Source organism: Rhyacophila brunnea, unplaced genomic scaffold (assembly GCF_057557595.1).
Source record: "Rhyacophila brunnea isolate RB1 unplaced genomic scaffold, BYU_Rbru_1.0 scaffold_2, whole genome shotgun sequence".
Lineage (NCBI taxonomy): Eukaryota > Metazoa > Arthropoda > Insecta > Trichoptera > Rhyacophilidae > Rhyacophila > Rhyacophila brunnea.
The window spans coordinates 27,760,337-27,773,481 of record NW_028232859.1 but is presented as its reverse complement, the minus strand read 5'-3'; the positions used below and the strand labels follow the sequence as shown (position 1 = coordinate 27,773,481).

Sequence of the window (13,145 nt, the reverse complement as noted above, 5' to 3'; positions counted from 1 at the left end):
CTATGAAAAATTGGGAATCTGCGGCCCGCGGCGAAATATTTTTCCTGAAAAAACGAGCCGACTATGAAAAACAGGGAACCAGCGGCCCGCGGTGAAATATTTACACACACTTACAAAACCTATACATTTTTAACAGATGACAACGCGTACTATATTTTATTCCCAAATACTATAATTTTGGAGGCTCTGTACTATAATTCCACTTTCAAAATATGGCAACACTGCTGGTTAACAATACAAAAAAAAAATACAAAACGCACCGGCAGCCACTCATTGTGTACGTGATTTTCGTCTTTCACTCACTTTTGACTGATTTCTTTAAAAAAGAGGACTATCATTTCGCTTTTGTCATGAACAGAATTACTAAAGTTTTAAGGCTTTATCCAGTCGCCAATAACTTCAGGTAACCTTTTCAATCATATATTGTCTTACGCATTTACCATTGATGTTTCAGAATTGTGAAACCGGCATGTCATCGTCAACAATTTTATCGATATTATTTTCTTTCTGACTCGTGAAAGGTAGCGTCATGAAAACTAATAAATGCTTGAAAACATGATATACTTTCATTTAATTACAACATGCACATTCATATTTTATATTACTTGGATCGTGAAGTATTTCTTATTATTAAAACAGAATACGCAGATCAGTGACGCCTATTTTTGATCAAAGATATTATGTAATATTTACGCATTTCGTTTCAAAATTCCAAACGAATCGACTTGACTAAACAATATAAATTATAATATGGTGATAAACTAGTTGTTAGTAGAGCATTGATTGATTCAATTACAACTGCTTTGCATACTACTTAATTAGTTTTGTGTCACTGCCAACTGCAGTGCTGCACGCAAAAATAATTACTTAAGTGTACATTTTGGTCATTCAACTTAATTATTGTAAAGTTTTATACACTAGTTGATTACGATTAATTCTTATTGCATTTTCTATTGTATTCAGAAGAATAGTTCCTGAAATATCATATTTTTACCATTGTGGTTTTATTAAGAAATAAGAATTTTAATGTAAGATTTATGTTTAAGTAAATATTCACTCCAAAGACTTATGAATGTGTAAACATTTAAGTTCAATAAACTCGAACCCCACTACACTCATTTCTTTTCTGGTGTTAATTATTCATGTTTCATGTTAGAAATACATTGTTATAAGTGGAATTAGTTCTATATACCTATTATTGTGTTTTATTTTAATTAAGGTGACGCATCAGTGAAACGCCAAATAATTTTCAACTGTACGGGCGACGAAATTTTGGACTCGCTGCCATTCACTGAGAGAATGTTGACCCAGGAACACGTCACTTTGCTGCGTGATGGCGACGGGTCAATTAATTCTAAAATCGTGTAAAGATGACTAAAAACGTTACCCATTTACTTTAAAAAGAAAACATGTCAATGAATATATTATTATTGTTACTAATAGAACAATGAACACAACATAAAATGGACGTATGTTGGATTTATATGACAATTAATATTTCGTTTGACAGGCGTCATTTTCACCCGCCACCCGCAATCCGCGCATCGCCTAGCGACGATCTTTTTAGACCGTGCCTCAACTAATGCATGGCCTTAAGTACTACACTGATTAGATAGGCGATTTAGTCTTATAATTTAAATTCCTTAAATCGGAGAGATACAAATAAATATATATATATAATATCCACGGATTTTAGGATGATGTCTGGTCAACTGGGTGATCTGGGATCTGGAGCTGGGAAAGGGGGTGGCGGCGGTGGCTCTATTCGTGAGGCAGGTGGCGCTTTTGGAAAAATGGAAGCCGCTCGTGAAGAGGAATATTTTTATAAACAGGTACTGATCTGCCTATCCAACAATATTTTCCGCTATGGAGAGTTAAGATAATAACTAATTAAACTCATCACAGATAGGACATTATAGATGATTACATATTGTATGAAATTACTTATACATATTAGGTATACCTATACCTATGTATTTTTTGTTAGATTGTGACCATCAGTGGCGATGCGTCCTTGATAGCGCTAGAGCGCTGAGCACCCACCCAATTTATGAGAAAATAAAATATTTTTTTAAATATTTCATTTGTATTTGATTTATTAAAAGACAAGTGTTCTGATCTACTACCGTAGTCATTAATTCATATACAAAAACAAATTCTAATATGTGTTTTAACCGCCTATTTTAAATCCTATATACAATGTCCATGGGAGTGAATTTTCAAAGCGCTCCAGTAATCCTGATGTGAGATAATGAGAATGAGTAAAATAACAATAGTCATAATATTCTATTTGTTAATTTGCTTATTAGAAGCATCGCTCTCATGTTCGAATTTGGATTCGTATAATCTCCTTAATCCTCAGCGTCAAAACAAGACTGCCCGTTTTACACGTGCAGACCACAAGCAAATATAAATCCATCTCCATTTTTTATATAAAACTAACTGATAATGCCATCTTGTGGAGAATTTCTTAACGTATTTTTCTGTGTATAAACATTTTCGGAAAAATAAATCTTTGTCCTATAAAAACGTGTTCTAGTACAGGTGGTCAGGGAAAGTTCATTCCATGTGCATGAATACTGGGTAATATGTATTGTATTTTTGTCAATTGAGTAACATTTTCAAATAAATAGTGTTTAATAATCATATTTTTATGTTGCCTAACAATCGATGAAGATTAATGATCATAATAACAATATTGTATCTCGATAAAATATAATAATTAAATAATAAACAATTGAAATATAGCATTTTTTGACCATTGTGAACTTTTTTACTTTGCATAATAAATAGATTTTTAGGTACTGTTCGGTTAAAGCGGATACAGCGGAAAACGCATTTTGAAAATAGCCGATAAACTGGATTATTTGTTAGGTTAACCTAACCAAACCTAACCTAACCTAACCTAAAGTAACCCAAACTAACAAATAATCCAGTTTATCGGCTATTTTCAAAATGCGTTTTCCGCTGTATCCGCTTTAACCGAACAGTACCGATTTTTATCCATAAATACACTTTTGGAATAAAGTAGGTATATCTAGACATGATTGTCCATTATTTTTATCTGCAAATTAAAAAGTCTAAGATTTGTTATCGTTTTTTGTACGCAAAGTGCGATATGCGGCAGGCCGCTGCGGTTAGCCGGCATGCAAAAAACGATAGGCGGCAGGCCGCTGCGGCTAGCCGCGAGGCGGCCTGCCGCAAGTGCGTATGGGCACTTAGTGATCTAACCACAACAAAGGCACATGGAAAGATTTTTTTTTTAGAAATAGGAAATATAATATTTTTAAGTGAATGACCTATTGATACCAGATGGAAGTCTCCCACAGGAGACCACCTCAAAGGACGGACCGAACCATCAACTTTCCCATAACACCACAGCCTACGTCCACTCTTCGCGGCTCTCGCAATCCCCGGCCGAGCGGAGCCTACCTCCACTGAAAATATGAACTTCAAATTCGTCCACGCTCCCGCCAAAACACAGACGCGACCTGTCAAAAACGGCCGCTCGCGCCGCCACTAGTCAATCCGTCGGTAAAACAGAGAAGTTCGCGACCTGCAGACGGACATGACGCCGCCAATCTGGCAGTTGGACGCGCGCGAAAAAAGTCTCTCGCATCGAACGCCGAACAGCCAGCATCTCTTCTCTCGCCTTGGACGCGAAGCTACAAGCATCTCCAGCCCAGCCAGCATCTCCCGCCAAAAAAACCGCATCGCCAAGCCGCAAGCACTGACTTGCCTCGGATGCCAAGCATCAGCAGCCCAGCCCGCGACACCACGTCTGCAGCCCGCCAAATCGCCATTACCAACCCACCGCCAACGACAATACTCTGTATCAACGACTGATAATAAACCAGCAACAACAGCATACACCGTGCGTTTCTGTCTCCCACCCCCGCTTCTTTGGCCATGACATTATCACGGTCTGCCATCTCCGCCTAAGCGCGAAGAAGTCCGGTGATACTATTATACAATATAATAACAAATAAAAATCATTTAAAAATTATAGTGAAAGATTAATTATTGTAACAATTATTCAGAGTTTGAAACTTTAGCAATCGATTTACTCAAAATGATACAGATGTGACATAGAATGATATTTGCGTGCGGTCTTCACATTGAGACGGAATGTCCCGCGTTGGCGACTATATACCGTGTGAAACGAGCTACGCTGTTTTCGCGACAATGCAGCCAGCTGACGTTTTATGATTACACACGGGAAGAAAAATGGTTTCTGAACATATTAATTAGTCTCGACGACTCTCAAATAATTATTATGCGTGATAAATAAATTATTTTCCAATGTCATATTTTTAATTATTGTGTACCTACATTAGTTTTTGTTTTAAAATGGCACGTCTGATGTTGAATACATAAAAAACATTCTAATACTTTTGAAGAACGTCTTCATATTAAAAAAATAGCGGTAGACCTGTACCTAACCTAAAATTAAAACAATGCGTTTCAAAAACTTAAAAGTACGAAAGAACATTCAACATAAAACAATATGAACAAAATTCGTGGGTATGTGGATGTGACAAATTAAATGCACTATTCTGTTTCCATGTCTCATGATTGACAAACGTGTGATTGAAAAATTTGTGTCGATGAAAAACAGAAAAATGGATTTCTCATACAAATGAACAATAATACAATATATACGTACTTATATATTATTATGTAAGTACTTTAAAAAAAAGTGAACAAATAACTCACTGGTCGCCACTGGTGACCATATGTGGGTTTTTGGTAAAAGACACCTGAATTAATATTAGTATTAATACCAAAACATGTAATCCATGACCTAGTAATACTGTTTTAAGTGTATAAAATAGTTTAGACAGTATTTTCTAGTAATACATATTGTGGATTGATTTTTTCAGCAAAAGCAGCAGCTTTCTCAGTTGAAGGACGGCCTCACCGGTGAAATCTCTTTTCATGAGGAACAAATCAAGCGCCACCAGGAAGCCATCGCTCGCCATAAGACCAGGGTCACAGATATTGAGAAACAGGAACAATAATCTGTCTCACTGCGCTTACATTGTCATTTAAAGTGATAAGATTTTAAATATTTTTTTCATCTGTTTCATTTATCTTGGTAATTTTACTTACCCCCAATGTAAAATGTGCTCCAGGTCATTTATTGTGATGCAATTTAAGACATTGTTATTTTTTTATTGTGATTTTTTTATTGAATTAGTTCATTATAAAGTAATGCTATGTTAGGAAAGACTTACATAGTATTATAATTATGTAATTATTTAATAAAGTAACTTAATACTTTTTTTAGTATTTAATTCGTAGTAAACCCCACCTTTTCAAATATATAAAGTCACTAAAGTAGAATCGACATACAGAGAAAATTGGAGTACAATATTGTGTCAAGTTTCACTAATATGTTCTTAATATTAGTAATATTGATTTTGCCTAAGTATTATAGATGCACCAGTATAAGTTGTCAGTTGAGTGAGGGCGCCACATGCTAACATTTGACATAATATCATTCAATACTTTTTATATTGTAGTGAGCTTAGTTCAAAATTCAAACATCTGACGATTTATGATGGTATATCTATAGTAGTACACTCAAGTTACAGATTGTCATTGAACTGTAAAGGCTCTGGCATACAGAACACGATCTGTCACGGCGATCTATTTGTATACACACGATTGCATCATCACCGCTACACACAGAGCAATCTGCGATCACGACTGGCTCGCTGCGACACACTTCACACATTTTTTACTTATCTTGGTTTGCAAACCGATGCAATTGGTGTTATTGATTCTAAATCGCACAGTGAGTGGAATGCATCAAGGATCGCCAAAGACGAAAAAGATATTCAACGTGCGATCTCGGCTTTGTATGAATGTAACCCATTCAAGGTAAAATGCGAGTATAGTGGCCTATGTAACATTTATACTGGCACTGTAGCCGACAAACCAACATCACAGTGTTTTCTAAATCTAAAACATTCTGGAGAAGCCTTGATAAAGGAATATGAAAGGCAATGATTCGAATTAAAATAAAAGTGTTTTTGACCCCATAGAAAACACATTTTCAAAACTTTGAATATTGGCCGAAAGGTACAAGTTTTAGTAGACAATTACAAGATACAAAAGATGTCACACAAGTTCAACAGTCATTTATGTTAGTTTATCACCGTGGATTTGACCTCAAAATATTGGCATCACACGAAATATTGGATTATCCAAAATATCTTTGTGATAAAGATGGCCTTTATAGAAAGTTTTCCAAATCAATTTTAGCCATCGAAATAGAAACTAAGCATGAGTGTGGTGGTTTAAAATGGTTTAAAAGAAATTTTATCCTCAGATTTTCCAAAAGTTTACATTGTAGACGGCATGTCAGTTGTGCATCATATTCAACTTAAAAAGTTCAGCATATTCATTCTTCTTCAACAAAAAAAATTATGTTATTTTTTCTGTCTTCTGTAAAAAGAGTTGATATTGTATTTTGATAGATATAATGATATTTTGATAAAGTTTTTGGAATCAAAATTAAGATCTAATGGACAATCTCTGAAGCTTGTAGTCATATCAAGTCACTTGTCAAAAGTCCCTGCAGATTGCAAAGATTTTTTTGTGAGCCCTCAAAATAAATTACAGCTTGTTAAATTTATTTGCAAAAATGCTCCCAAATTTGCAAAAATCAACGAAGAAAGTGAGCTGTACATTTGTGGTGGATTTGACGACCCCACACAATGCTTTAAATAGCAGGAATCAATTTTCACTGACGCCATTGATTTAAAATCAAATCATTTAGAAGCAGACTAGAATGTTCGGTCATATATTTCATGCTGTAAAAATGCAAAATTTGGAGATTATTATTCCGATACAGATGTTTATCTTTGGCATTTATTTCTGGAATAAACTTACAAAGATTGGTTGCCGTGGATTATGGTTTGAGGGATCTCAAAAGAAATCCCCAGTTTTAGGATGCCATTTGGCAGCTGAATCTCTTGAAGAAAATATTTGTAATATCTTGCCAGCATTACATTCTTTAACTAGATAGTCGCATAGGTACAAAAAAAACAAGCATTAACCATCTTGTCAATGGATTTTGTTCAGGATGCACTTTCAGCTTTAGGAAATGGATTGTTGAGACCACAGCAGTTTCAAGTCCTGGAAAAAGTTTGCACTTACCTATTATGTAAACAAAAAATAACAGCGAACAAACTTCGATATAAATTTATTTCCCAAAATATTGGATTTAGTTTAAATTTGTCAAGACTCAAGAGTGATATTCACATCAGATGCATTGTATTTACACTGTTTAAGGTTAAGGGCTTCAGCAAAAGTTTATTTATGGAAAAGCTCATCTGATCCACTATTTGAGCCCATTGATTTCTTACAATTTGGCTATGAGTTACGAGAAAATAATTTGTATCCCAGACAAATGACGAATGAACCTCTACCAGATTATTTAGTTAAACCATGCAAATGTAATTATTCTAACTGCCGTATATTATCATGTAGTTGTAAGAAATCAGCTTTGACATTTTTATCATTGTGCAAATGTGTAAGTAGTGTTTGTAAAAACTGTGAGCATGATACTTAAAGCAGTTCTACGACCACGCCGATGGCATGGTACCTACAATTATTGCATTTTCAATCGATCCGTGATTCGGTCTTGGTTTTATTGAAGAACTCAGAACAATTTTTGGTGGGTTTTAAGAAGAAAAAAAAAACCTCAATAAAAAAAAATTTATCACTAATATCGCCTGGCAACATTGACATTATATATCTTGGTGACCCCTAGAACCTACATCAATTGTCTTATGTATACGAAAAGTCTATGGCGGCTGCTCCAACACCATAAGAATGCACTACACCTTAATAATAATGCAGATTTTTGTAATTTACATTATAAATATCTCATGCTTATATTACATTTTCATTTTTACATTTCACAATAATCAGTTATATGACTTGAAAGTTGTCATGCAAACGGCATCTAATTGAAACCGGCTCGACTTTTAGGTTCAACTAACCCAGAGTTAGCAAACATTTGGCATATGGACATTTTTTAACATACATTTATGCGTGTGGACTACATGTATGCACAAATTAATGTTTGTGTGCCAAAAACCCTGGTGTAACATAACTTTGATGATTTTTTTTTATATTCTTGCTATATTTCATTGATTTGAATTTATTAACTGCAACAGTGTTAATTTCATAACATTACTTATAGCATAACATTTAATATGTCATATCTGTAGTGATTTATAACTAGAATATAACTTTAGTAAATCAAATACTTTTATGCACAGTAGAATCTCGGGTGTCCGGATTTCTTTTTGATCATCTGTTTCGTATAATTAATTATAAGAAAAAGGTATCTACAACTTAAAATTGATGATTAGTAAAAAATGTGTATTTTTGAAAATTGCTGTTTTGTTGGTGGAATTAAAATAGTTATTTTATAATTTTTTCAGTTATCTTGATTTATCACTCAGACTATAATATTTATCCCAATTAGTCTAGATAATTGAAGTTCTACTGTAGTTGATCAATAAAATTGTCACAGTTTCTGAATCTGTTTAAATAATGAAAAGTTTTCACATCACTGATGTAGATTATATTTAACTTTGCTACTGACCTATCCTAAATACAATCGTCAACAAGTACCCTAGGATGCTGCAGTAGTGCATTTTCACACGCATTCAAGAATTTGCAGCGGATAGAAGTATTATTTTGATATCATCATGAATCGTCTTACAAAAGTTTCAAGGATGTATCCTATGGCCTGCAATATCAGGTATGCTTATCTATAATTTAATATACAATTAAAATATTGTGTTCGGTTGGCCCATTTCAAATTTATGTAAATAATATTTTAGATGTTTTTAATTATATTACAATAATTTAACAATATTATATTATAGTCTATTGAAAATAAATCCTTTTTCCAACAAATCTTTGAATTAAAAGTTTCTCTTAATGTATCTACTCTTATGTGGACAGTATCTTAAATTTTATTAATAGTTATGTCATCGCTTATCATTGAGTACAAATAGTACATTTTTCTACATAAAAAGTGATTTCTGATATTACTTAGTGATAAAAAAAATGTAGTTCATTAAAGTTATTTTCTTATCAGACATCTAAAATTTAATGTGTTTAATAATAGAATGTCACTATGTCAAAGATATAATATTATTATTACTAGGTACTATTGCTATTATATGTGTTGGTTTATTTATTTGTACACTATTATTTTATTGTTTATCTTTTACATGACAATAGATTAAAGTTAATATCCTAACAAATTAATATCCTCATAAGAATATTGTCAAAACACTCTCTTTAACTTAACATAATTAAGGACGTAGGTGCTTAAAATATCGTTGAATATGTTGTTGATTTTTTAATGTAAAAATATTACTTTCCAAATTTATAATTAATAATGAGAAGTACCAATAGTTATATAATTTGTATTGCACGTAACATGTTTTAAAATTAATGCAATATTTGTTTCGAAATATCATAAATTGATCATGGATTTAATAATTAAACTCTGAATTGATTGAAAATATTCCTTTTTCAAGTAGGTAGTATTAAATTAACATAAAATAGCATTTCTAATTGCAAAGAATCTGATAATTTTTAGCGTAAAGAAGAGCCAATCAATTTTTCAACCAAACCAAATAAATTTTTCAGTAATTGAAATAGACATAAATATAATTTAATGAAAAATCTCTTGATTTCATTAACTGTTACTGCAAAATGTATACTGTGACAAACTTCAAACTACAGTACATCTATTATTGAAAAAATAGAGTCTGTTAGCATCAATATAAAAAGCAACTCCAAATCCGAATAGACTGGTGATGCGTTAGTTTCACTAAGCTATATCAATGCGTAGGCCGTAGATAATTATTTAATAATGAAATTATTAATAGCATCTTATTAATGAAATCATTTTATCAATTCAGAATGGCATCTGGTGAATTAGGTGGGTCAGGACACAATGAAGGCGGACGGTCAATTCGTGATGCCGGAATTTCTTTTGGAGGAGGATCGATCCGCGAAGCAACAAAACCTTTCAGAAAGCAAGAAGCGCCGCGAGAAGAGGAATACTTCTATTATCAAGTATGCAGTGACAGATAATTATGTTTTGTTTTATGTTAAGTTAAATAAGTCATCAAGTCACACAACATGCTCTGGTGACTGTTTCTCATATATCACATAGAGCGGTTTTTATTTCATATTTACTATTTCAATACATATACCTTTATTTTCTCATATTAACTGACATAAAACTATGATCCCAAGTACCTTAATTTTCAAGGAAAATATGCAATTTATAATAAAGGGGTTCTTAAAATATCCAAAGCGGGTTTTGCAACTTGACGATTCAAATATAATATGTTCTTCACATTTCTTTTGCTGTTCAACAATAAAATTAAGTATTTTTCCATTACTATTTCATATACAACAGGCATGCCCAATGCATCGATCGCGAGATGGGTTTTGGTCGACCGGCCCATAGGAATTCAGTCATGAACATGTAAAAAAACATGTACATTCTGTTGTAAGATAACTGTAGCTTGAATGTCGTTTTCTAATTAATAATTAAGAAGCCCACGTGACCTTGTCGTACCCCTTGATTCGTATTGGCCTGCCACAGGAGTAAGAGAAATAGAAGATGAGAATCCCTGTGTTTAAACTGGCACCATAATTTTCCCTTACTATCCTGCAATATGCTGTTTGCGTAGCAGAATGGGAAATAGAGTATTTCTTAGTGTTGTTTAATTAATAATACAATGCATTTACACTATGGATTATTGACAATTAACACAATAAAAAAAAACGTTGGTAGATCACAGCTTACTTGAAGTTGAACATGCCATAATATATTCGAGATATAGACCATTATATGCATGGCCCCCACAAGGGGGGGCTTTAGCCTGGGGGCCCAGGCTCATGGGGGCCCGGCGTGGCGAGTCGACCAAATAAGTGAGATAAACACACATCACAAATTTGGACTAATAGTAAAAAAAGTCGCCTGTGGGCGCTATTTTCTTTTAATAATGATTATACTTTCAAATATGTGATTGTGCGACCCAATTTTTAATTGTGTCACTGATAATTAACTCAATAATTAGAGTCGATGTAAGTATTAAAAATACCCTTAATTTTACCGTGAACGCCATTTGGAAAATGCTACTGTAGAGCGTCATACTGCCTTCAACCTTGGCGATAGGTAGGGGGGCCCGACAAAGATTCTAGCCTTGGGGCCCGCTTCAGGATGTGGGGGCCATGATATATGCAGACGCCATACAGTGTATACAGTATATGTATCAATAATAAACAATGATATAATTTTCATTTTAATATACTTATCAATAAAATGTTATAGGACTTCATCTAATTGTGATGAACTAAGGCTGCGACATGTCTTTCATGTTTCGCAGTCCACTATAAATAAGTGTAAAAATTTATTTTCATTATTTTATGATTTTTCCTCATTATTAATTATACCCAGCCACTTCAACGTGAAGAACAGCAAGAGTACATACATATGCCAGAGAATACCAGCTGTTTTTACAAAATACTTAACTGCTAATGGCATTATACTCAAAATGCCATGCCCTACAAGTCTTATATCGGGCAAATGCAATGAAAATCTTTAAAATTCTGATGATGAATCTCCATTAACCTGTATATTAATGCTAAAAGGCAGACCAACAGTCTTCTCATGTCACTTCTTTAAAAAGTTGTTATATTCACATCACCCCTAAAATGTGCTAGCCGTAGTGCATAATCTGTCAACCTCCACAACATGTCACTGATTTCAATTTTCAACTCATTCCTCTAAAACTAAAATTCATTGTTATATTTTTACAGCAAATCCAACAACTTTCACAATTGAAGCATGGTCTCAAGACGAAGAGCACTGTCCAAAATGATGACATCAAGCGTCACCTCAATCCTATCACTAAATCCAAACCCACAGATAATTCTGGAACAGCATCTACGTAAAATGATCTATTGTTAATTATTGTAATAAGAAATAAATGTACATCTAAATAAAATATGTAAATCACATATGTTTTATCACTTTCCAGAACACTCATTAACGTTTATCCAAAGATTGCGACTTCCATATCAAGCGCTCAAACTAGATGACACATAATTAAAGAATCCTTCACATGTCAATATATTGAAAAAACTACTACCAAATTATTGATTAATTTAATAAAATGCAAATTTTTTTTTGTACTTATTCCACTTTTTTATTTAGTAATTTTGGACCGATTATTTCTGTCTCATAGGGACATTTTCAACTTTAAATAAAAAAGTGGAATTAGTACAAAAAAAAATATTGCGTTTTATTAAATTAATCAATAATACAATGCAGTTCCACCATGTATTGACAGTTAACACAATAAAAGATGCTACCAGATGATTTGTCTGTAGCAGTGGCGATGGCTGGAGCGGTGCACACCTACCCACTCAATTTATGCGAAAAGATATTTTTTTTTAATAAGTATTTCATTTATATTTGATTTATTAAAAGTGTTCTGATCTATTACCGTAGTCATTAATTCATATACAAAAACAAATTCTAATAAGTATGTATTTTTAACAGGCTATTTTAAATAATACTTTTTTCAATTAATATTTTGGAACCTCAATATTAAAAAACCAAAATTCGACGATAAACCTTCGGCGAAAAGAACGACTACACCCACTACAGTCGATGGTGGTGTAAACAAAAGAACATTTATTTTCAGTGGAATTTGGCATAATTATTGTAGCACTCTAGAGTCAAGACCAAGCGGGTAGCACAGCCGATATTATTTGAGTAATGTTTTAGCATATTAGGCACCACATGTCCAGCATGGTCGCTGTTAGTCACTTCCAATCCGCCAGTCGCTGATGACACGCTCAACGGTTACCGCCACTATGCCTCCAATTTAATAAAAACTAGGAGAAACTGTAAAAATATACCGCCGTGTATTGTGAAAATATGTAAAAATAATTATATGAAGAAGAAAAAGAGTTTATGGGACTAATTTAAATTCTAATCCTTGCCCCCCCCAATATTAAATCCTGAATGCGCCACTGATATTGCAAGGGTCATTTGAAAGTCGTTTTCATGATTTTGGTAA

The 13,145-nt window shown here is 33.4% G+C and overlaps 2 protein-coding genes across 2 annotated transcripts; both read left to right on the top strand.

Annotated features, from left to right (window-relative positions):
- Nucleotides 1-233: 233 nt before the first annotated feature.
- LOC147072133 (ATPase inhibitor mai-2, mitochondrial-like) lies at nucleotides 234-5,283 on the top strand. Its single transcript, XM_085947157.1, has 3 exons — nucleotides 234-403; nucleotides 1,697-1,832; nucleotides 4,884-5,283. The coding sequence occupies exons 1-3, from the start codon at nucleotides 351-353 to the stop codon at nucleotides 5,019-5,021; spliced, it is 327 nt and encodes a 108-aa protein (XP_085803283.1). The 5' UTR covers nucleotides 234-350; the 3' UTR covers nucleotides 5,022-5,283.
- Nucleotides 5,284-8,908: 3,625 nt separating this feature from the next.
- On the top strand, nucleotides 8,909-12,012 carry LOC147072132 (uncharacterized). The gene is made up of 2 exons (XM_085946639.1): nucleotides 8,909-10,119; nucleotides 11,878-12,012. The coding sequence occupies exons 1-2, from the start codon at nucleotides 9,940-9,942 to the stop codon at nucleotides 12,010-12,012; spliced, it is 315 nt and encodes a 104-aa protein (XP_085802765.1). The 5' UTR covers nucleotides 8,909-9,939.
- The last annotated feature ends 1,133 nt before the right edge of the window (nucleotides 12,013-13,145 follow it).